At 30.0% G+C, this 25,679-nt stretch overlaps 1 protein-coding gene across 4 annotated transcripts; it reads left to right on the top strand.

Annotated features, from left to right (window-relative positions):
- The first annotated feature begins 265 nt into the window (after nt 1–265).
- Pgam5 (Phosphoglycerate mutase 5) lies at nt 266–25,444 on the top strand. Of its 4 annotated transcripts, none has more exons than XM_076513364.1 (7): nt 266–632; nt 6,579–6,758; nt 13,767–13,942; nt 18,489–18,703; nt 20,144–20,277; nt 22,977–23,181; nt 24,164–25,444. In XM_076513364.1, exons 2-6 carry the CDS (start codon nt 6,601–6,603, stop codon nt 23,125–23,127), a joined length of 834 nt encoding a protein of 277 aa, XP_076369479.1. In that variant the 5' UTR covers nt 266–632; nt 6,579–6,600; the 3' UTR covers nt 23,128–23,181; nt 24,164–25,444. The 4 variants fall into 4 exon arrangements, with proteins under 4 accessions (XP_076369479.1, XP_076369481.1, XP_076369482.1 ...); XM_076513366.1 differs by having other exon boundaries at nt 283–632; nt 20,147–20,277; XM_076513367.1 differs by lacking the exon at nt 266–632 and adding an exon at nt 726–1,061 and having other exon boundaries at nt 20,147–20,277.
- The last annotated feature ends 235 nt before the right edge of the window (nt 25,445–25,679 follow it).

Raw genomic sequence — 25,679 nt, 5'->3', positions numbered from 1 at the left:
GATCATACTCAAGAACTAATATAATTTAAACAGATCTGTGTATCACAATGATTTTTTTTTTTTTTTTATGTATGATGGGTATTACTGGGAATGATACCTTGCAATTTCACTTGTACATATATATTTGAATATGTAGAGAAATAATATGTTTTCTCTGTTTCGAACTGATTTTTCATAAACACGTTCGTGATACGTGAAACTGATAAAAGTTAAACAATTCACATTATCAACGAAAACCCATTGCTCATGGCTATATATCTAAACCACGGACTAATCACAAACTGAATGCAATTGGATGGTTTCAGTTATAAGTACCGTGACTTGTTTCATGGCAAAAAGGTTTTATAAATAATGTTAAGTATATATATAGGGATGAATTCAACAGTTCTATATCAGTATCAAATTTATGATGTAACTATTAGCTTTTTCTGACTTATGTAAAATATTAGTGTAAAGTTATTTTCTCGTTTGTTTACTGGATACATCAAACACCAGTACTCTTGATCAAACCTCGTAAACATCTCTATTATTAGAACGTTAATTTTGTACAGAGGTTTACGAAGAGGGAAAGATAAATTTGTAGGCTTACAGACACAGGTGGAATTGTGTAAACATATTAAAGAAAAATTACGGTGAGAAGCCTCCAGTTACTCTCTGTATTGCATTTATTATATTAAATACATATTTTTACCATTGTGTTTACTCCTGCCCCCTCTCCTTTTGCCACAGCCCAAGAGTAGGATTTTAGTTTAAAAATCTGTAACTTACAGCGTTAAGTGTATTACAGATGAATTAACAGTAAAACTGATCGAACTGATGTTGGTCTAGGCTCCTGTACTTCACTACTTCTTTCTTACTTTCTTGATATGAATTTTAATTTATAAATTAGTAAAAATGTTTTGATACAGCTTATCAATATTTAACTGCACCAAGTGATAGATACTAAAGTACTTTTGCCAGTGTTAGTGGTATCTGTACGAGAAGTATATGATCTATGTATATTTCCGTCAGCGTCGTGGTTTATTTTCCATATGGATTATTTAGTATTTTGTCTGTGTATGGTAGGTATTGTACTGTTTGAACTTTCCATATCATTTCTCTAATGACAGGGCTAATGTTTCGTTGTTCAGTTAAGCCTTCACTATTGCCAATTTTATTTATTAAAGTTAATATGAGTAGGATGAGGGATCTGGAATAATACCTCAAAAACACCTTTTGAGAAATTCGGAGAATTTCCTCTAAACTAAATATTGTGATATTTAAATAATAATATTATTTGATAAGTGACTGGCTTCTTGTAATATTAATTAATTATTTATATTTATTACTGAAGTTGACAGACAGTAGTATAATTTTAGTATATTTTACTACTGTGTTTATTACTAACTTCAGTTCAGATCTAGTGTGTTATTTATTTTTGTTAAAATAACTGAAAAAATTTGTGAAGTATGATGCAATGTAAAAACAATGTATTTATACAATTTGCATGTATGATGCAAAAATGGGTGTTGTTTCTCTATGTGTGCCCTGAAGATCTTGTTACTCAAGAATGGATTTTAAAATTCAAATAATTAAAGCATAAACTTGCATAACTTGTATAAATAAATGTAATTATTTGTTACATAATTATTGTATAATTGTGTGTTGTAAGACATCATAAACTATTGATGTACTGTTATACATCCTGGATAAGAGAGCAAGCTGTAGTTCATTAAGAGATGTGATTCACATTTTATGTTGCAAATTCTTGACCATTTAAAGATGGCTATGTTGTTGCTGCACTTGTATGAGCTGGTGAAACATGTTAAGAAGGATGCATGCATGGTGAAATAACAAAAAATGTGAAGTGCAGGTTATATAAGTATCAAATATTGCTGCATGTAGCAGCATGATCAGTATTATGATATTGGCATACGTTTGCCATATGGAGTTATAAATAGCATCCAAAATATATTGCCATTGGTACACCTTAGCTCACTGGCTTGGTTATCCAGGCTTTGGGATTCCCCACATTAAGGGTAGTTGAAACAGCTGTTTCTGTTATAATTTATAAGACTTTGTGTAATTAATAAAGTATACAGTTCCAAGTTAGGAAACACATTATTATAAATTAGATTCTCTATTTCCTTCCATATTTTTGCCATCATTTTATTGTTAATTTTATCTTTTATAAAATGTGGTTAGACTTTCTTAACTTTTATCACACTTAAGTCTTTTATGTACTGTACACATGTTTTTTGAACAAAATAAACCTTTTACTCACAACTCGGTTATTATTATTGGCTAATTGTTAAGACTAACTCCTACTGAACATCTGGTTTTGTGATGTTGACATCCATGCCTATATATTTCATTACTCTTATTAAATGTAACCCTTCATTCTTTCAGGAAAATAAACATACCTCTGTGTTCTCCTGAAAAAGAATAATGAACTATTCAAAAGTGCTTGGATTTTGGGTCTTGTTTGGAAACCATTACAACTTCTGTATGTGACCCTGCGTTCTAATTTCTTAATTAGAACTTCTAAAGAACTTTCAATATGTTTTATGCAAATATTAAATGTATAGGAAGCTTATGTCAAATGGCATAGACTTGTACATTGTTTCTAAATTTACAGATTAATTTGTTAGATAAGTAATAAAAATGCTTGTGAATATGATCTGGTTATATAGGTTTGAAATATTTTTTATCTTTACATTTTTAATATAAACTATCAGTTAGCCAATAAAACATGTGAAATTAAAACAAAGGTAAACTTATACTTCGTTCTTGCAGAGTCTGGGTGATGTTTCACAGCCCAAGGTGAATTTTGTTAGCTTTGGTTGTTTGTTTCACAATGCTAAAATAGCTATAATTGAATACTTAATGCCCAGTTGGTTGATAGAACACAAACAGTTAGGATTACCAAATTTTCAGTGAAAATCTGTGGCTTTCCCTCCCAATATACAGTGTAGATTATAGTAACACATCTTTTATATTTGCTAAATAATCTAATATTTATTCGACTGTGTTTTAAAACTGAACGTAATTTGTTAAAAGCTTGTTTAGTTCAACCTACTCAAAAGAAAATTGTTAATTTATTGTTTTTATTTTTATGGCTGGATGTGTCTATACTGCAGTTTCTATGGCTAACCAATGACATTTAAGTTAAAGAAAATGTAGTTAGTGGCAGGAAGCATTATTCAGTGATGTGTTGTTTGTCAATGATTCTCCAAGTGGAATTTGAAAGAGCTGTTTATGGTTGCAAACTGTACATATTGTACTCGTGTGGAGGTACAGAGAAACTGAGATGGTTTAATACTGTTTCTGATTGGCTAAAAATTGGTATGATCACAGTTTTATCAAGACATCTGGTAACTCTACAAGTTACATATCCGAAGAACTGGCGCTTTCGACTCCTTCATCTTTTTATATCTTCTATTTAGTTTACATTAAAATGTAGGTAATTTTAATTCTAGCTACAGACAAGTAATTTTATAATCTTTCATACATTACACGTTACTACCCTGGTAGATGAATTATTGTTTTTACATAAGAGCATAAATACATTAAAAACTATAGTATATAACATTAATTCAACCTTTTGATCACTCTTAGTAAAATAATTTTGTTTTATCAGAACATTTTTTCTGTAGTTTTTAATTATAAATTTTAGAGATGAATTGTAGTTTCATAAACAGTGTAATAAAGAAGTTGGCTATTTGTTACTGACCTTAGTAGTCTTTAAATAACTCTAAAGTGATGTAACACATTTTGCTTTTATATATAACTAGAACATATACAACATATATAACTAGAGTTTTGAAAGTTCCAACTATAAGTCTACATTGAATAAAATTAACAAATCATGAAAATCCTGTATCTCTACTCAGCTGTAGATGATTAGTTGGATATCCTTGTTTTCAGTGGTGGTTTTGGCCCTTTATTCAAGAATGCTTTTTAATATTGGGCCTGCATAGTAAATTACTGAGAACCAGAACAGAATTGACAAATATAGTTTTATGTACTGTACAGTGTTTGGCTAATATAATTTTCATTATTTAACTAATGGTATGTGTTAAATGTAACTAATCTAACTGACTATCATACATGTACAGTGTTTGGCTAATGTAATTTTCATTATTTAACTGATGGTATGTGTTAAATGTAACTAATCTAACTGACTAACATACATGTTCAGTGTTTGGCTAATAACTTAATTTACATAAACACATATAAATTAACCTCTGATATAGTAAGTAGGAACTGCAGGCCCATCTGTATATGATCTTTTGTGCTGTTGGATAAGTGCTACTTATATCAATCTGCTAGCTTATGTGAGGTGCCCTTGCTAAAATAAGTCTATCCAATGGCCAAACTACAATATATTCTTATTGAGAGAACAAATGGAAGATGACCAGTTTTTAAAACTGAAAAACAATTTTAAAAGTTAGTATAAAACTTAAGGAAACTTAGATATGTTGTATATAGTTTTACATCTACGAAGTGGTAGATGATTAGACTTATGATGGAGTTTGTGATGTTAAATAAAGATATTTATATCTTATAGAGAGACTGTTAATTATATGATCAATATTGAGTCAAAGATCATACCATGACATGATATTGACCCAGTGTAGCTTTTAGTGGAGTGTAATAAAATTATAACGGGTGTACATTGGAGTATATGATGAAAAACTTGTATGATTATAAGAAAATATATGTACGTCATAAGTTTTCAAGAATGTTACAGCTTTTGTTCTTCATATTAGCTTGTGGTTTCTTGTCAGTCAATACACTTTCTTAAGATAATTGATCCTTTAGACAATAAAATATTTTTTCTTCTATTTTAATATTGATTTGTTTTGTTAGGAATTGCTGTAAGTTCATGAACCTTTAAACAGTGGGGATGTTATAAGTAGCATTACTTGATGATGGTTTCCATTTAAGGTTAATTACACAAACTAATACAGAGGTTGTGGCTGAGAATAAAAATTACTTGGTATATTGAAAGGAAAAAAAGAAAATATAAAAATTAAACTAATAAAACATAATTCTTATTGCTTGGAGTAACTAATTCTAAAATTGTAAGCAATCACAGTATACACATCAACTAAACTTGTACAGCACTAGTCAGGTAAAGAAGGTTACTTACTGTTCAACATCATTTTCTATGTTTATGTGGTTATATAAAACTGGAACCAACAGCATCTTATCCAAAAATGTATCAGTCACATTCAGCTAGCCTGATAAGCCCTGGTATTGTGTGAAAAGCATCGTAGGCTCAAATGTAGCAGTTATAATGAAGTTATGTTTTGTATATTCTTCCTCACTTTCACTTAAGTTCTAGAATGTGCATGCTGGTTTAGTTGTACCCATTAAACTAATTATGAATACATAAAGTATTTCTGATAAATGATCTACCCTTTCTACAACATAAGAACCATGTATTCTTATGCTTGCAACACACATATATATGTTCTGCATGTGGTTAATGACATTTTTGTTATTCAGATGTCATAAACATGTACTAATTGTTTTGCTTAGGTTAGGGTTACATATACATGTATATACACCAATGATTATCTCATAGAATCTTGTACCAATTTGAACCTGTGTCTGTGTCAACCCTGTCAGGGAGTGCAAGATCATCTCAAGGGGTAAAATAAGAGTTTGTACATGCTGGTAATAGTTTGTGACTTTCTTGTTACTTATTTTAAATAGTTGTTGACACAAGTAATCTGAAGATTGTGAGATAACAAAATTGGGCCTTTTACAGACTTGAAAGTATTAGTCTTCAACTAGTTCTTTGCAGACATGTTTTTAAAACTTCTATTTCAGCAGTTATTAATAGGTCATAATAAAAGAAAAGGTAGCCAGTTTGGTGTCAGATGGAAATGATATTTTAAGGAACAGTTTGGTTAATTTGTTTGTTTTCTTTTGTTGTCCATATTCAATTTAATTTCTATGAAGCATCTTCTGAACCTGCCTGTTTTTGTTTTGAAACTCTTGTATCAGTACCTGAGTACCATAAGTACTTACCCTGCTGTTAACATATTGTGTAACTTGTAACCACTATACCACCACATGGAAATGTCTGAATTGGGTCATGGTGTATTTTACCATTATTTTGGGTCACCTTGCCCTTGTTCAAACCGATCGCTGCAAATGCCAATTTCCTCATTTTAATATAACTCTTAAACGTCCATAAAAGCGGGCATGGCTAGTTGCTTGACGGAAGTTTTGGCACAAACGTGTGCTGAAGGATGCCATTGATATAATTCAATAGTTTTGCTGTTGCTGTAGTATAGAAAACTTCAGTTGTTTCTTGATTGGTTTCAGCAGTGTATGTGTACAGAATATATCATTACAGTATATAAATGTAATGCACTTTTTTGCATAAATTCAGATGAAGTATATTGATAATTCTCACTTAATCAACTTTAAATAATCACACAAACATTCATATGTTTACCAAGTTTCTTATAAAGCTATATTTCATGGTATTTTAGTTTGTGGTATTTTCATGTTATGAAACATGAACAAGTTTGTATCTCTAGGTAATTTCTTACAACACTGTTGTTTATGTATATATTTAGATAGTAGAAAAGGGAAGAAAACATGGTTGGAATATTTGGAAGACGGTTGTTTTTTGGAATTGCAGGAAGTGGTGTGTCTGCAGGGTTTCTTTGGGGAATTTTTGAAGAGAAACCGCAAACTAATACATTGTTAAAAAATAATCCTGATTTATTTGTTAAGTGGGATTTCAACTGGGACAGGTTAGTTTGTTATCATTTTGTCTTTATATTTAATAAAATATTACATAACATTAGGAACAGAAGTGTTTTATTTTGTTAATTTTGAAAGGAAAATTGAGTTTATATATAAATAATCACCATTTTATAATAAAACTAATTGTTTTGTAAGTAAATCCAGATGTTATACATGTTACTGATTGTATAATTTTACAATTATTACTTTTTTTTAAACGTAGTTTTAGCACTAAAATTACATATGTGAAACAGAAGTTTTAACAGATTCTATAACTTGTTTAGTTGAGAAATGTTTTAAGTAATTTGATGTTGGATCATTGTGGTTAATGTTTTAAGTAATTTGATGTTGGATCATTGGGGTTAATGTTTTAAGTAATTTGATGTTGGATCATTGTGGTTAATGTTTTAAGTAATTTGATGTTGGAACATTGTGGTTAATGTTTTAAGTAATTTGATGTTGGAACATTGTGGTTAATGTTTTCAAGTAATTTTGATGTTGGATCATTGTGGTTAATGTTTTAAGTAATTTGATGTTGGATCATTGTGGTTAATGTTTTAAGTAATTTGATGTTTTAAGTAATTTGATCATTGTGGTTAATGTTTTAAAGTAATTTGATGTTGGATCATTGTGGTTAATGTTTTAAGTAATTTGATGTTGGATCATTGTGGTTAATGTTTTAAGTAATTTGATGTTGGATCATTGTGGTTAATGTTTTAAGTAATTTGATGTTGGATCATTGTGGTTAATGTTTTAAGTAATTTGATGTTGGATCATTGTGGTTAATGTTTTAAGTAATTTGATGTTGGATCATTGTGGTTAATGTTTTAAGTAATTTGATGTTGGATCATTGTGGTTTATGTTTTAAGTAATTTCATGTTGGATCATTGTGGTTTATGTTTTAAGTAATTTCATGTTGGATCATTGTGGTTAATGTTTTAAGTAATTTCATGTTGGATCATTGTGGTTAATGTTTTAAGTAATTTGATGTTGGATCATTGTGGTTAATGTTTTAAGTAATTTGATGTTGGATAATTGTGGTTAATGTTCTATTTTGTATTTGCTGTGAAAAGTGATAAATGTTTGTTCAAACTTTTCTGTCCGCAAAGTTTCTGAAATTTAAATATTTCTGAGGTCTTGTTTTTTGAAGATATTTGTGTTATAGGAAAGTTTCATAATTCAAATATTTTGTCTTGCCTTCTCTTACATAATGGCTTCTCATGTTCACATCCAAGTAAGCATGTAGTAATGCTCCACAATAGTAGGAGTGCAACACACTCTAACTACACAGGTTATTCTCTCTAATCTATTCAGCCTAAGTGTCGCTTCTCATTTAAGCTCTGTTTTTAGTTGTTGTTGAATTTCATTCATGGTTTATTTGTTTCTCATATTTGTACCAGCTTAATATTTGTTGTTTCTCAGAATAGCAATTTTGAAATAATTCAATATTTCAGTTGGATTAAACTATTTAATTTGATCTATGAATAGTACTAGTTCAAATACTGTTTCTCAGGCTTCAGGTTCTATACTTTCAGCTGAAGAGGTTTCAGCCTTAGTGTGATGGGACTTTGAACACTACATTAGACAACAATCTTCTTCCAAACTTGGACAAGAACTTCCCTGATGAAACTGTGTAGAATGGATGGCAACAGATAGTTGTTATCCATTCTACAAAGTTTCATCATGAATACTCTGCCTAAACAATTTATCAAGTTACTTGTAGTTGTTATCCATTCTACAAAGTTTCATCATGAATACTCTGCCTAAACAATTTATCAAGTTACTTGTAGTTGTTATCCATTCTACAAAGTTTCATCATGAATACTCTGCCTAAACAATTTATCAAGTTACTTGTAGTTGTTATCCATTCTACAAAGTTTCATCATGAATACTCTGCCTAAACAATTTATCAAGTTACTTGTAGTTGTTATCCATTCTACAAAGTTTCTTCATGAATACTCTGCCTAAACAATTATCAAGTTACTTATAGTTGTTATCCATTCTACAAAGTTTCATCATGAATACTCTGCCTAAACAATTTATCAAGTTACTTGTAGTTGTTATACATTCTACAAAGTTTCATCATGAATACTCTGCCTTTCTAGAAGAACTTGTTTAAGTTATTTGAAGAGCCTTCTCTCTCTTATGTTGTGCAATCCCATACATTTCCTGTGGAAGCAGCCAGATCTCTGTTGGCTTTTTTGGTTATGATTTCACAAGTACACCTCCTGTCACACATTACCCTACATTTTCACTTTTACACATGGCTCCCACATTGGAATAACTCATTTTTCTCTCCCTCCACATATCAGTTACATGCTGACATGTCCAAGCTCCATTATGCTGGTTCTAGCATGCCTTTTTTCCCCTTCAGCTTTGGATCTTTTTGTTTAGAGTTATTGTCAAGTAGATTTTCCTCTTCTAGTAATTCAAACCCTTGGAGTCTTTAATGCAACTATAGTGGACCAACTTTGAATTGCTGGTTAGGTTTCTCCAGACTCTGGCTTACCCTAACCTGAGCCTTTGGTATCTGTTTACCACCCACCTCTCACTGAGGCTCTTCACTGATCCCCAGAGGGGTTTTTAGTGGACATTCATATCCTCATATTCTACACAGTGGCATATTTATCCTCCTTGGTCCTCTCTATCCAAACATGGCTCCTCTGCTGCTGGGATGTTCTGATCAGGAACAAACTTTGTTTCATTTGTGCCTACCAATAACTTATTTGCACAACCTTCGAGTGGCACCATTTTTATGGAGATCTGTTTTATTTTGTTTTTTGATATCTCTAGAGTCACAGACAATCTGTATAGCAACATTCTTTCATTTCTTCCTTGGTTTCCAGGTTGTCTCAGACTTCACCTTCCCCTGTTCATTGTCACCATATCCTGTGTGCTTTACTCTCTTGTTGGGATTCCACAAATTGTCAGTGTCTCTCCAAATCAGTTCAGAAAAAACACCATGTTAGCTGTTCCACTTCTACCTACTCATCATGCATTTTACACCTTTTCACGTATGAGTTTGGAGCATTAGGAGTTTTCAGGTCATAGTTGTCTGGTCAAGGCAAATTTAAATATCATCATCTTGGAACTAATGTCAAACTTTGGATCATTTCTTTCCCTCAGTTCAGGGCAAATTGGTCATGATCCATTTTGATTATTCAACATTTGTCTCACACATCAGTATACAGGGTTGCACTCATTTCCATTCATTGTGTTTTTGGACACTGTAACACCTTTTTTTGGGGTCATTGTTTTTTCACGTGTCTAGTTACGTGTCTTATACACAGTGCATTCAATCTTGTCGTGGGTAGGTTTTTCTCATCCAACTAGGTCTTCCCAAAGTGTGGTCCCTCAGTGGGGTTCTTCTCATATGGATGCATTTATCACATAACAAATTACCACTATTCTGGTCTGTGGTATTTCATCCCCAGTCCTTGGCTATGGATGATCTCAGTCAAGCTTGGACCAACCACTACCTCTGTACCTATCCTTCAGTCTCACTCTTACCAAAGGTGATATTCATAATCCATTCTGCTCTATGTTACTTTTCATTGTATTCTGTCTACCATCTCTTCCTTAAAACTTACTTCCTCCTACTTCTAGTCTGTGGGCATTGGAGGTTATACAAAATTGCTGTCACCATTTCATTTGCACTTTACCACCACACATATGTTCTCTTTTCTATTTCACACTTATATTCCCATTCAGATCTGGATAGACTTCTATGTCCAGTTTTTTTTGCTCTTCATTGTGGGTTTTGATTCCAGTTATTCATTTCCCTAAACCCCATCTTCCCTACAAAACCTTTCACCTTCTATCCTCATGTGTTGAATTCTTCAACTTATCAAGCTGGTGTATGCATTACTTTCTTCTGATTTCCAATGTGTACACCAGGTGTCATCTTACCAGATTAGACAGCCTTACCATTTCCCCGGTGGTTTATCTTTAGAAGAGATCATCCGATTGGACATACAGAGTACACTGAAATCACCTTTTGTTACCTACATTGTGTGATCATTTCTTCCTCATCTAGATATTGTATTTCATCTGTTGCCATTTTACACAAAACAGTTTAAATGTGAATTATTAAGGTCCTTTTCTCTCACTCCCTCTTTCCCAACAGGATCATGAACCTTAAAGGCAGTGGATCCCCCTCACTGGTTGTTAGTCAAGCAATCCACACTGTATGACCTATAACCACCAGAGTATGCATATATATAATATTGGCTGGGATGCCCCACTAGAAAAAAAACTCATGGACTGAACCTACCAGTAGTATAAAAATATCCAGGTCTATAATGCACACTGTTGAGATGAGGTGTTTCACAACTCTGCTAGTAGATTCTCCTTGAGGTATATTTCTTTATAAATGTCTATACCAGACTATAATGTCTTATGAAATATCATGAGCAAAGCATGAAGGGACAGCTGCCCATTTCTGCTATGCCTTCAATAAATGTGGTCTGTTTTTCAGAATAAGGTTATCATGGTCACCCACTGTACAGTCTTCAATGCCACCATGCCTGACTCCACAACATGTTCACTCCCTTTTTTAAGTGGAGTTTGAGAACCTTTACTGCTTACTACTGGGGTGATGGACCATGAAAGCTTCCTCTTGATTGAGATCACTCCCATTCAATAGAGAATAAGTTCTTGGTGGGTGGAAGCCCCCATCTTGATCAAAAATGGTGTATTAGTTGGCCAGGGTATCCTGGCATATCTCCTCTATCAAACTGAATCTTGGGAGTTTGGTATTGCAAGGAACTGGAGGTACCAATTGTTTAGTTGCAACTTGTAGGGCACTGGTAGTGCATGGAGCTGGACTAGGAATTAGAATTCCAGTTGGTTTTGAACTTAAGTAAACCATTACATGGGCTTTTCCTTTCCTCCTATAGTATGGATGTTGGTTTTCGAAGTGGCTGGTGTTGGTTGAGGGGTTGTGCACATTTGCCTTGCTTAGTCAGTAAATGAAAAACATCTTCTCTACCATGTCATAGGCTTGAGGTGAAGGTGGTAGAGAAATCTATTGCAGAATCGATGATGAATACCCAGTACTACCTGATTTTGGATTGGAGTTGGCCCATCGAGTATGATTTGTCCATCCTACACTGAGAGAGACATCTATTTACTGTTCTCTACCATTGCTCTATATAGAAACCTTCTATCTTGCTACATTTGGGAAGTGACTTTCTGGGTGTTGAATTGGAACAATTAGCATACATACATATATTAATGGATATGCTCCAACTAATTTTCATCCAATTTTGTTACACCTGCTACCTTTTTGGGTAAAGAGTGTGCCTGGTACAGATGTTGTGAAGTTTCTCATAGTGTGTTTCTTTCTCAAAAGAGGTCACACTCGGTGGACATTTTTTGGATGCTGTCTGAAGGGTGCTTATCTAGGTAACTTTTTTACTGGTCTCTTAACCTTTTCAATATGGGATTCTAGCTATTATATGAGGAAGTTAAGGTACTATATCATAAATTAATATTTTCTTGCACTGAAAATATATTTCTGTTAGGTGCTTACCTCCACTAACACTTTCTGCCCTTCATCTCCACTTCTGTTGCTTCTTTTGCAGCTAATCTTGAAGTAAAGATTAAGTTCAATAGGGTTCAGTGAGTAACTTGTATCAGGAGAGTATGTTGCTCTTCTGTTGGTGGAGGATTGCTACATGCTTATAAGTAGAATCACATTGGATGGGGGTTACAAGGCTAGTGTTGAGCAAAAGAATAAAAGACAGCACTGAACAAGAGAAGCTATTATGTGAAAGGAGGTAAGTGCATACCTATTAGAAATATATTTTATGTGTAGGAAAATACTGACTTTTTAATGTTTATACACTTAAGAAACAGTATTAGAAAAAAAGTATTGGTAGAAATTTGTTGTTTTGTCAAGTAGAGAAATTAAGTTATGAATAGAATATTTATTTGTGTTATATGTTTCCCTTTATTTCTAAGTACTAATAATATGGTGTTTAATTAATTATTTATTTGGTAAAAAGTTAAGAATTGTCAGTTGTGTCATATATATGATCTTAATACATGTTTTAGTATCAGGTAAATTGCTTGATATAATACTGTCAATCAAATTCACTCATACCTATGGTATCACACACATCAGAGTCAATTAAGTATTTCTGTGAACTAGGATGATAGAATACAAACTACATGGCTCTCTGAATTCAGAGTTACTAGTATATACTGTATTTTATGCCTTGTAAGATACACTTTTTTCTTTAAAAATACCCTGAAAAATCCTTGTGTATCTTCAGAGACAAAAGTGATGGGTTAAGGTAAGGGTCTACTCAAAATGGTCTCTTGTACAGATCATAATCTCATGACTTACCAGTTACAAGTATTTTCAATAGCATAAAACATTCAGTGTAATTAATACTGTTGATATACTGTAAAAGATATAATGTATTTGACTGTATTTACTTAGTAAGTTGAAAAAAGTCAAGGCTGCATCTATGCAGAGTCAAAATATTTTTTTCGTAGAATTGTTTCTCCAAAATTAGGGTGCGTCTTCCATGATGTAGCATCTTACAAGGCGTAAAATGTGGTAATTGTTCAACTATCGAATAATACAAGTTATCTAGGCTAGTTTGGTAACATATTACTATACATTTACTGAACCATTACTATAAATTGTATGCATTCAATAACTTGTACTTTATTGTACACTGTTTGGTTCAGTTACTAGCATATTAATATAAGCTGTGTGGATTCTGAATCACTAGCAGATTTTACACTGTAAGGTTACTGAACTTCCTTTGTAAATTATCTCAATCCAAGTTACTAAAATATTTCTATAAGTATACTGAATTCCAAACACATTGCTGTAAGTGTGCAAACTTCAGTAGAAAACAAAACTGAAACCTTAAGGTGTCTGGTATCAGTTAAATTAGAGTGTACATTATTCTATAGTTATTTGTGTGAAGCAGGATTATATTTAATTTTTGCTTTATTTAACTTACTAAAGTTTACTTATTTCTCTTATACATTCATAGGAGGGATCCACATAGTTTGGTGAAACCTCCAAAGAACGGTGATCCTTTGGAACAAAACAGGTATAATGTCCAGCTAGTAAAAGCTACACCTAAAGCATCGAGACATCTGATATTGATACGACATGGACAGTATATTATGGCCAATGACGACTGTAACAGGAAGCTCACAGAGTTAGGTATTTTTTAATTTACTGTACTGAAATGGATAGTATGTTTTTCAGATAAGTGCTGATTCAATTAACCTTTATTTTTCATCACATTCAAAAGATTTTTAATACACATATATGTCAATATGTTTGAACTATAATGACATCTAGAGGTTTAGCATAGAGATATATTGTGGTAGTAGTTATGTTTGTTTTTATATATAGTTTTTCTACCAGGGGTTTCAGCTGCCATTATTATGCTGCAGAATACTATTTTAATGAATATTTGAGAAAATTATTTAAAAATACATTAATTTAAACCTTAATTTCAGGATTTACATTTAAAGCTTGTGAAAAAGATAACAATATTTGTGATACCATTTTCAGCTGAGCAGATTCAGGCTGGTGGTTTGATGTTGTGATAAGTTTAGTAAATTAACATAAATTGTTTTTAAGTATGTACTTCATAAAGTAACAAACCTTTATGTGTGTGTGTGGTACTGAAATGATTTAAAGTGGAGAAACTGATTGTTTCTGTAGTCTACATAACTAATAAAATTAATTCACATCTGCTTTCAATACAAAGACAGCAGTTACTGCTTATTGTTATGTTGACTTCATAACAACACTTTACCAGAGACTAAAATTCTTTGCTGTAATTCTAGAGCTAATTTATCATGCACAGGGAAGATTTTTGGGTTATAAAGCTAAAGGGCAGCCTAGGCCACATGAAACCACTACTACATGAACCAAGGAACACAAAACATGTACTTTTTGTTTTTTTTAATATTGCTTGGGAAGACTTGAAACTGTTCTTGTAGAGTGCAAAATATCTAGCTTCGATTCATATGTAAGTGCACTCATAAGTTTGAGTGTGTAGGTCTGCACTCATGAAGAACCACTGTAATAAACTTTTGTTGTTTTTATCAAGTTCTCAAAATTGTATATAATTTTGTTTCTCCTATTTATTATTTAGTAGAAGCATGATGTTATTGGTAATAAATATTATTCTTATTACTATTTATTATTTAGTAGAAGCATGATGTTATTGGTAATAAATATTATTATTATTATTATTTAGTAGAAGCATGATGTTATTGGTAATAAATATTATTATTATTATTATTTAGTAGAAGCATGATGTTATTGGTAATAAATATTATTATTATTATTATTATTTAGTAGAAGCATGATGTTATTGGTAATAAATATTATTATTATTATTATTATTTAGTAGAAGCATGATGTTATTGGTAATAAATATTATTATTATTATTATTATTTAGTAGAAGCATAATGTTATTGGTAATAAATATTATTATTATTATTATTATTTAGTAGAAGCATGATGTTATTGGTAATAAATGTTATTATTATTATTATTATTTAGTAGAAGCATGATGTTATTGGTAATAAATATTATTATTATTATTATTTAGTAGAAGCATGATGTTATTGGTAATAAATATTATTATTATTATTTAGTAGAAGCATGATGTTATTGGTAATAAATATTATTATTATTATTATTTAGTAGAAGCATGATGTTATTGGTAATAAATATTATTATTATTATTATTATTTAGTAGAAGCATGATGTTATTGGTAATAAATATTATCTATTATTACTATTATTATTTAGTAAAAGCATGATGTTATTGGTAATAAATATTATTATTATTACTATTATTATTTAGTAGAAGCATGATGTTATTGGTAATAAATATTATTATTATTACTATTATTATTTAGTAGAAGCATGATGTTATTGGTAATAAATATTATTATTATTACTATTATTATTTAGTAGAAGCATGATGTTATTGGTAATAAATATTATCTATTATTACTATTATTATTTAATAGAAGCATGATGTTATTGGTAATAAATATTATCTATTATTACTATTATTATTTAGTAGAAGCATGATGTTATTGGTAATAAATATTATCTATTATTACTATTATTATTTAGTAGAAGCATGATGTTATTGGTAATAAATATTATCTATTATTACTATTATTATTTAGTAGAAGCATGATGTTATTGGTAATAAATATTATCTATTATTACTATTATTATTTAGTAGAAGCATGATGTTATTGGTAATAAATATTATCTATTATTACTATTATTATTTAGTAGAAGCATGATGTTATTGGTAATAAATATTATTATTATTATTATGTAGTAGAAGCATGATGTTATTGGTAATAAATATTATTATTATTATTATTTAGTAGAAGCATGATGTTATTGGTAATAAATATTATTATTATTATTATTTAGTAGAAGCATGATGTTATTGGTAATAAATATTATCTATTATTACTATTATTATTTAGTAAAAGCATGATGTTATTGGTAATAAATATTATTATTATTACTATTATTATTTAGTAGAAGCATGATGTTATTGGTAATAAATATTATTATTATTATATTATTATTTAGTAGAAGCATGATGTTATTGGTAATAAATATTATTATTATTATTATTATTATTTAGTAGAAGCATGATGTTATTGGTAATAAATATTATCTATTATTACTATTATTATTTAATAGAAGCATGATGTTATTGGTAATAAATATTATCTATTATTACTATTATTATTTAGTAGAAGCATGATGTTATTGGTAATAAATATTATCTATTATTACTATTATTATTTAGTAGAAGCATGATGTTATTGGTAATAAATATTATCTATTATTACTATTATTATTTAGTAGAAGCATGATGTTATTGGTAATAAATATTATTATTATTATTATTTAGTAGAAGCATGATGTTATTGGTAATAAATATTATTATTATTATTATTTAGTAGAAGCATGATGTTATTGGTAATAAATATTATTATTATTATTATTTAGTAGAAGCATGATGTTATTGGTAATAAATATTATTATTATTATTATTTAGTAGAAGCATGATGTTATTGGTAATAAATATTATTATTATTATTATTATTTAGTAGAAGCATGATGTTATTGGTAATAAATATTATTATTATTATTATTTAGTAGAAGCATGATGTTATTGGTAATAAATATTATTATTATTATTATTTAGTAGAAGCATGATGTTATTGGTAATAAATATTATTATTATTATTATTTAGTAGAAGCATGATGTTATTGGTAATAAATATTATTATTATTATTATTTAGTAGAAGCATGATGTTATTGGTAATAAATATTATTATTATTATTTAGTAGAAGCATGATGTTATTGGTAATAAATGTTATTATTATTATTATTATTTAGTAGAAGCATGATGTTATTGGTAATAAATGTTATTATTATTATTATTATTTAGTAGAAGCATGATGTTATTGGTAATAAATGTTATTATTATTATTATTATTATTATTTAGTAGAAGCATGATGTTATTGGTAATAAATATTATTATTATTATTATTTAGTAGAAGCATGATGTTATTGGTAATAAATATTATTATTATTATTATTTAGTAGAAGCATGATGTTATTGGTAATAAATATTATTATTATTATTATTATTTAGTAGAAGCATGATGTTATTGGTAATAAATATTATTATTATATTATTATAACTGTCTTTTACTGTGAAATATTTAATGTTTTATTGTAGAACAAACGTCAATCCGAGAGTATGATATATCATAATCAGACAACTTCCTCAAGTGTTTTTTAAGCACAGGTTTATGTTGACTAGCATGCTCTTGACCAATTTATAGAACACAATTACTTTTAAATGCTGCAAAACACATTTTAAATTGTAGTGAAACACACAAGCTAGTGTAATTGGATTAAAATAAGCTGATGAATATTATATACATTTTTAAATTAAGAGTTGTCTGTATATTGTAAATCCTTTAATTAAAGAAACAAGTAGTTTGATAAAAATTGAGTTTTTAGTAATCTGTTTGACAGCTAAGAACTGTACATAATGTCAGGCAAACAGCATGGCAAAAAATAAACAAATATAATAAACCTTTGTTAGTCATTTTATACAAACATAGTCATGAAAAGAAAAGGTGGTGGGGTCACCAGTAAATTATAACTGGTGTAAAAGTTATAATATGATTTGAGTAACCTAATTTATTATAACAGTTTATGATGGGCCTCATTTTCACATCACAGCAAATAAAAAGTTTGATATGCCTTCTTAGTGAATTTTTGCAAGTGTAATATAATAAAAAAGATTATCTGTTAGACCCTTAATATTATAAGATATTTAGAGATAGTATAATGTTAATTTTATCATTATTATTTATGTTACATCCATAAATTATGAAAAGAGCTGGGTCTCCAGTTAGATGTGAAGTTTTAGTTTTTTATACTGCAGTACACTTATATGTGGTAGTAATTAAGCTAACAATAAATTAATATTTGTTACTTTCAGGACAGGAGAGTACATTGTCAAACTGAATCTTGTAACCTGCTATATTTCAGTGCTATGAAAGTCATCTTTGTATATTGTTTTACATACGGTTAATTTAAAGTATTTAGATTTGGTTATAAATGCAGTAAGACTACTTGGGATATTGTAGTAAATTGTTAAAAATTACCTTTCTTCTCCAGGCAAAGAACAGGCAGACATAGCAGGGAAGCGGATAAAAAATCTGGGTTTCCCATTTACCCGGATTATCCAGTCTTCCATGCTAAGAGCATTAGAGACATCACAGATGATACAGAAACATCTGGAAGGAGTGAGAGTAGAAACGTGCGACTTAATACGTGAAGGCGCTCCGATCCCTCCGGAACCTCCAGTTGGCCACTGGAGACCCGAAGCTCAGGTAAGAAACATTAAAGCTAATTGTGTCATTCTACATTCTCCTGATTCTAATAACAAATCAATTTTAAATGCTAACTGCCTGAAAATAAATGACTTATTATGTTGGTAGGTTGTGTTAACTCTGCTGAGATGGGTCTCATAGGTCTTTGTTGTTTTAATGAAGTGGTTCCCAACCAAGGGTGCAAGATAGCGTTCCAGGGGGTGTGAGATAACATTTGTTTTGGCCACCTTCACCTTTATTCTTAAATAAGTAATTACTGCGAGGGGTGTGAGAACATATAAAAATGTTTTAGGGTTGCGGGGCATAAAAAAGGTTGGAAACCACTGTTTTAATGGAATACCCAAGTATTTCATAGAGATTTTGAACTTGTAAGATACTGTAAAATAAGGCTCCCAGTGGCACAGTGATATGTCTGCAGACTCACACCACTAAAAACTGGGTTTCAATACCTGTGGTGGGCAGAGTACAGATAGCCCATTGTGTAGCTTTGTGCTTAATTCAAAATGACGATGACAACAACAACTGTAAAATAAACGTTTAGTGCATTATATTTTACTGAAATATGCAGCTTTAACTGAAATCATTTTGCTAGTGAAATTTAAATAAACATGTAAATAAGAATTGTGTAAATAATATTATGATTTCAAATTTACTCAGTTTATTTTGTCTTTATTCATGTAAGCATTAAAGATGTATGAAAATGATTCAAATAATACTTGCAAGGAGCTAAATTAGAAACAGGTGACTTCACGTGTGTGTACACACCCACACACACGTGCACATAGTTTAGTTATCTTCTTTATGTATATAAAGTCCATTCCTGATTCACAGAGGCCCCAGTGTACCAGTAGAACTCCTCCATTATCTCCAGTAAGATGTACAAAAACCCAGTTACAATACTCTTGTGGCACCTGAATGTGGGTGCCAAGTTTGTTGTTGCAAGAGTTGAAGTGGGATTATGAACACAATTTCGAACATGGTGCCAGAGTGAACCAGAATGTGTAAATCTAAAGTTATGTTCAAGCTCGGTGACCCTGAAAGCCTACTCTAAGACTTCAGTCATGCCTGAGGCTACATCATATAGATAAGGACATTCCCCGAGTGACTTGGAGTCAAATGGCAAAGTTTAGTCCTGGCAGCTCCAAAACTTGAGACTGTAGCCAAACAAATACTCACACAACATAAATTAAGATATGATATTTATATCATGGTGTTCATCAGTAAAAACGTATCTTGAGCTTTTTACTGGTCATACTGGTTCTTATTATTCATAAAATTTGCCCATATCATGATGAAATGAAAAACATATGATTTGGTGACATTTAAAATTATCTGTACTGGTTATTTTATCCAAACCTACTCATAAAAACAATCCTTTTCACAATGTCAAGAAATTTGTGTGTTATGTCACATCACCTTTACAAATTTTTTTTTTAACAGCAGTTTTATCAAGATGGTGCAAGGATTGAAGCAGCTTTTAGAAAGTATTTCCACAGGGCATCACCTGATCAAGAGAAAGACAGCTATGATGTGTTAGTTTGCCATGCAAATGTAATTCGCTATTTTGTGTGCAGGTGAGAAATTGCTTTGCTGGTGAGTTTGTTTTTCAACCTTTGTTCATGATTAATATGTGAAAATCGTATTTTGTGAAAAAAACATTCAAAGGGTTTAAAGCATTTTTCTAGATGGAATCTAGATAAAAATACCTTACAACAAATAATTATATTGAAGAATAAACATGGAGCATTTTATAATAGTTATTAAGATAAATTTACTGTAAATCAAAAGCATAACCTATGTTTGCTCTTTTTTAAAGAAAAAACAGTAAAACATAAAATAAATGAAATAGTTAAAGAAGCCAGGAACATGACTGTACAAATATTAGACCAGAGAAGTCTGTGAGAAGTGATGAAGTACAGATGTGTATCTTCTAACCAAATGTTTTAAAGATGTGATAGAAAAAGGCTAGAGAAAATGCTACAAATTTCAGTTGAAGTAACAGACGTTAACCAAAAACGTGATTCAGACTTAATCATTGAGAACTGAGTCTGTCTTTCTGAAGTTGAAACAAAATTCACAGAAGAAGCCAGAAGACAACAGTGACTTTAAGAACTGTATAGCAAAAATAGAAATAAATAAATAATTTGGTGGGAAAAACTTATGATTTAGTTAGTAGAAAATAGGACATTAGTTTACCTTAAATTCGGCTGGTAAAAATTAATTCATAGAGGGCCTGGCATGATGTGATGTTTAGGGTGCTCGACTCGTGACCTGGCATTTGCGGAATGGAATTCCATAGCCAAATATGATCAACTTTTCAGCCATTTAAGCATTATAATATGATGGTCTTTACTAATGAATAGTAGGATTGACCATCATATTATAATGCTTAAATGGTTGTGGGTGGTGTTGAAAACTGCTTTACCTCTAGTCTATCAAATTTATGGACAGCTAATGTAGGTGGTTCTCAAGTAGCTTTGCACAAAGTTCAGAAAAACTAATAGGATTTCAGATAATTTGAAAATTAGAAATTATTCAAATTGGATATGTTAAGATATACTAGGAGATTTAGTTTTGTTTGTAATATATTAACAAAGCCATGTTGAACTTAAAACTAAAGTTTATTGAATATATTCATCTCTGAGTAACTTCATAAATATAGGTCAAGTCCAAGTAGTTTCTCACATAAGTTTGGTGAATATTTACATTTGCAGGATAGTTTTTCAAAACAGCTCCAGAATATAAGTTGATACAGTTATAACTGTACAAGGCATACCTGTACAGAATTAACATCAATACAGTACTAGTTAGAAATATAAATAACTTAAGTTGATACAGTTATAACTGTACAAGGCATACCTGTACAGAATTAACATCAATACGGTACTAGTTAGAAATATAAATAACTTAAGTTGATACAGTTATAACTGTATACTAGTTAATATTCGTGGTAGTTTTTAATTGTTCCATAAGTTAGTTCAATAAAAGAATGTAATTCAGTGATTCTAAAGAATTTCCAAAATCATACTGAAATAAAGGAGAAAAACTGAAACAAATCAGATGGGAAAAGTAATACAACTCTTTCCTTGGTGTCATCACACTGTACTGTATATTGGGGTCAGGGACATTGAGTACCATGTACATTAAAGACCCAACAATGCTAAAGTTAATTGTACTAAATATTAACACTAATGTTAAAAGTATCTTAACATGTTAAAAAAAAAATAAACACACCACCAATAATGTTGTTTACTGGGTAACTTTGAGATAAGAAAAGACCAGTAAAAATTTCTTTTCTAAAGTATAAGTTTGTACAAGTGTTCAAACTGCGTCGTTTTACTGTGGTCACATGTGCAGGAGAGAGTACATCAGGAATTATATTTCCATTGGGTAAAATGTAGAAAACACCTAGATAAAGGTTAGAACATCATGGAATGACCTGATATTATTGTTTTGATATGGGCACTTTACACCTTTTGTGATAATGATAAAAAAAAACTATTTATGTTTGTGTATACAAAATTAATTATGATTGGTAAAGTTTTGGTATGAATTATATTGTTATTTTAAATGTGTACAACTCTCTACTTGTGTTTTCTACTCAACAAATTTCATCAATTATAAATTTTGAGAGACCCAAAACATCTTTAACATCACATACTTTAACAATACTCATGAAATTACATGTACAGTGACTTTTACAGTTTGTCTATTAGTATTTTCAGTTAATTAAATCTCATGTGCTCTTGTAGTATAGTCACAGTTTTATTTCTTTTTGACTTTGTGATTCCTGTAGTTTGTTTATAATGGCTGTAAAACACTGATAAATGGACTTGTATAGGAAGGTTTTTGTCATTGTAATAATTATGAATGAATAAAGTGAATTATTTGAAAGTTGGTGTAGTCAAAGCCATATAATGTAAAGTCTTTGAATAACCTACCTAATATACCATGAACAACTGAGAGTATGGTAGTGTCTCTATACTGGTTTTCCATGGTAGTATCTCTACACTAGTTTTCCATGTTCCTAATCATGGATGAACAAAAACTAGTTCAAATGCTGTTGCTAAGAAATATTGAGATTAAAAAGCTGAAGTTACAGAAACATGGTTTATCCCATATTCTCAGTTTTTACATTGTGTTTTTGTTATCAGTTAAAAATTATTAACAAAGAAAATGAGTAAATACCCAGGCAGTACAGCAGTAAAACTTGTATTTATACCCAGGCAGTACAGCAATAAAACTTGTATTTAATTATGCTGTGTTCTTATAGGGCATTACAGCTTCCTCCTGAAGCATGGTTACGGTTTTCACTTCACAATTGTAGCATCTCTTGGATAGTTATTCAACCAAGTGGACGAGTCATTGCCTATACAGTTGGAGATATTGGTCACATGCCAACTGACAAAATGTCAACATCTTGACTTTTTTGAAAATTTATACGATTTAGAGTATATAGGAAAATTTGATCTGTTAAGGTTTGTAATTTTATTTTTAATCTCTTCCCAAGACTGTTTGTTAGATGTACAGTTCAAAAAAGAGAATTGTTAATATCGGTTGTTAAAAAAGTATTTAGTTAGAATAAAAGATTTTTCCGTATTAGCTACAAACTGAATGATAAAAAGTTAATATTTTAAATTGCATGTTTACCAATTGTTCTTTAAGCTGAATAATTTGGAATTACTGTGCAATGTTTGTTTGTTGTATGCTGGTGATATATTTCATACATAAAGGAAACAAACTGGAGAACAGAATGTTAATGTAATCTTTCATTACTAAAAATCAGACTGTGAGTTAATAATGATGTGACATTTCAGTGTTAATAATAAAACTGTGGGTTAATGTTTATGTAACATTTCAGTGTTAATAATAAAACTGTGGGTTAATGTTTATGTAACATTTCAGTGTTAATAATAAAACTGTGGGTTAAAATTACCTACCATAAAGATCAGAATACCTGATTAAATGTTTTTTTAATGTTCTGTGTTTTCAACTTATGACTCGGATGTCTGTGATGGAAGTAAAAGTGAAAATATTTGACAAAAAAAAACTGGTTTTCCTGTTTCTACTGGTAATTTATGTTCAATAAAATGTTCTTCTCTGTATACAAAACTCAATAGTGTCATATATTATATGAAAATAAGAGGTTCCTGGTTTATAAATTAAATGTAATTTTTAAAAACATTCTACCAAAAAAGTATGTGCCTCTATAGTCTCACTACCTGACATAAAGGTTCATCCAATATTTGTTATTAAATGAATATATATATATTTTTTCAATTTAGTCAAAGTTTTTAATTATTACTCTGAAGTATATATCTCCTTTGTCACACATGCCTTCTTACATCTTTAAACTTTGGTTCTTCAGTACATTTTTATTTCAAATCAATACTTTTGCAATAGTTTACCAGTTTCTTCTGAATCCTGTACATTTTGTATAATATACTTTAATCTTTTCAGGTCCCTGCATGAAGTGAAAAACCAGTTTCAAGAAAACAGAAATATATTTTAATAAATGTAATTTTGTGTGTACTACAAGTCAGTGTGCAATGTATTTCATCCATAATAGTTTGAATACGTTCCAGAATATAGTCATGGCTAAACCTTCATCATTGATATTAAATAGTAATAAAGTATACCAAGTTGTATAGATCAGAATAAAGATCTCTGTTTTATTGAATATCCTCTGTTTATCTTGTCTTATGTCCTAAAGTTTAACTAGTTTTGCTGATTTGTTTTTAAAGAATGTTTATTCACATTGATAACAGTAATTTTGTGACCAATGTGATTTGATGTAATTCCTTACAATACTGTACACTTACTGCAACTTCATTATTACAACCGTCTTTTAAGAATTGCTCTCATTTGTGCGTTTTATTTGACATGTTTACACTACAAAATTGTGTTTGTGAACTGAAAGAGTAAATGGTATTTTATTATGTTCTTGCAATATTTATTTGATGGAAACAAGTTAAAATGGTTTGATGCAGTAAAGTAAGGACATTACGTTCTGCAAGTTTTGTGCTCATTAAATAAACAGAATTTTCAAATAAAATCTTTGTCTTATGATTTTTAACATTACGTACTGTTACGTACTGAATATTCAAGTGTTTGTGATTGTTCACAAACAATGAAAGTATGTTTTATTATATAAACTAAAATAACTTTTTATATAAAAACATTCTTGTGTTTACTACTTTAGAACATTTCACAATTATACCACTAAGTATTATGGTACTGTATTGTTATGACTCTGGAAATCTTGCTTGTTTTCAAAATATTTCTCCAAGAGATATTAAGGTGTCTGTTTATGTGATGAATAACACTTTGTGTTTTTCTTAAGTTCTTTATGTTTTGTATGTGAAACTGGTATGTTTTTGTAATAATGAAGATTTATCAATAATAATTTGGTATTGAAATTACAAAATCAGTTTTTAATATAAGATTAATTTACTTATTTGTTGGTGTTTTAAATATTTTAGTATTAAAATAATTGTAATACATATTACATATAGGTTTTAGATTATTTTATTGGTAAAACTTGCAGATTAATGAAAATGTTTTAAATTAGGTGTATTGATTGTATTTTGTGTATTGAAGCCATAAGTACTGAGAAATGTATTCCATTGAAATTGTGTTGTAGAAATGTTCCATTATCGTTTTATCAATTTTATAGAGGTCACTGATGTAAAATAAAGTGTAGGACACTGGAGTCCTAATAAATACAAGGTTTTGGAACAATCCTTCCATTTGTGCAAGTTTCATTTAACTTCAATAACTGATCGTAGATCATCTATCCCACTTCATTTTCACTCATTGTTTGAATGTTTCAACGATGAATTTCTTTATTAAATTATAATGGCTGACACCTATACCACAAGAGGTCAATAAAGCTTTGATAGAAGTAAAAGTAACCATTAGACACAAATGCGTTGTATTTGACTATTTGCGTTAACCTAACCGTCTACATATTTTC

This window comes from Tachypleus tridentatus, chromosome 7 (genome assembly GCF_004210375.1).
Source record: "Tachypleus tridentatus isolate NWPU-2018 chromosome 7, ASM421037v1, whole genome shotgun sequence".
Taxonomy (NCBI): Eukaryota; Metazoa; Arthropoda; class Merostomata; order Xiphosura; family Limulidae; genus Tachypleus; species Tachypleus tridentatus.
Note: the sequence above shows the minus strand (reverse complement) of the source record. Positions and strands in the feature narration are given on the sequence as shown.

What these genes read in the sequence shown, in the direction of transcription:
- Pgam5 (XM_076513364.1), top strand. Translation starts at nt 6,601, where the DNA reads ATGGTTGGAATATTTGGAAGACGGTTGTTTTTTGGAATTGCAGGAAGT. An exon ending in ACTGGAGACCCGAAGCTCAG is followed by an intron (nt 18,704 to 20,143) that starts GTAAGAAACATT and finishes TTTTTTTAACAG; the next exon opens with CAGTTTTATCAAGATGGTGC. An exon ending in ATTCGCTATTTTGTGTGCAG is followed by an intron (nt 20,278 to 22,976) that starts GTGAGAAATTGC and finishes GTGTTCTTATAG; the next exon opens with GGCATTACAGCTTCCTCCTG.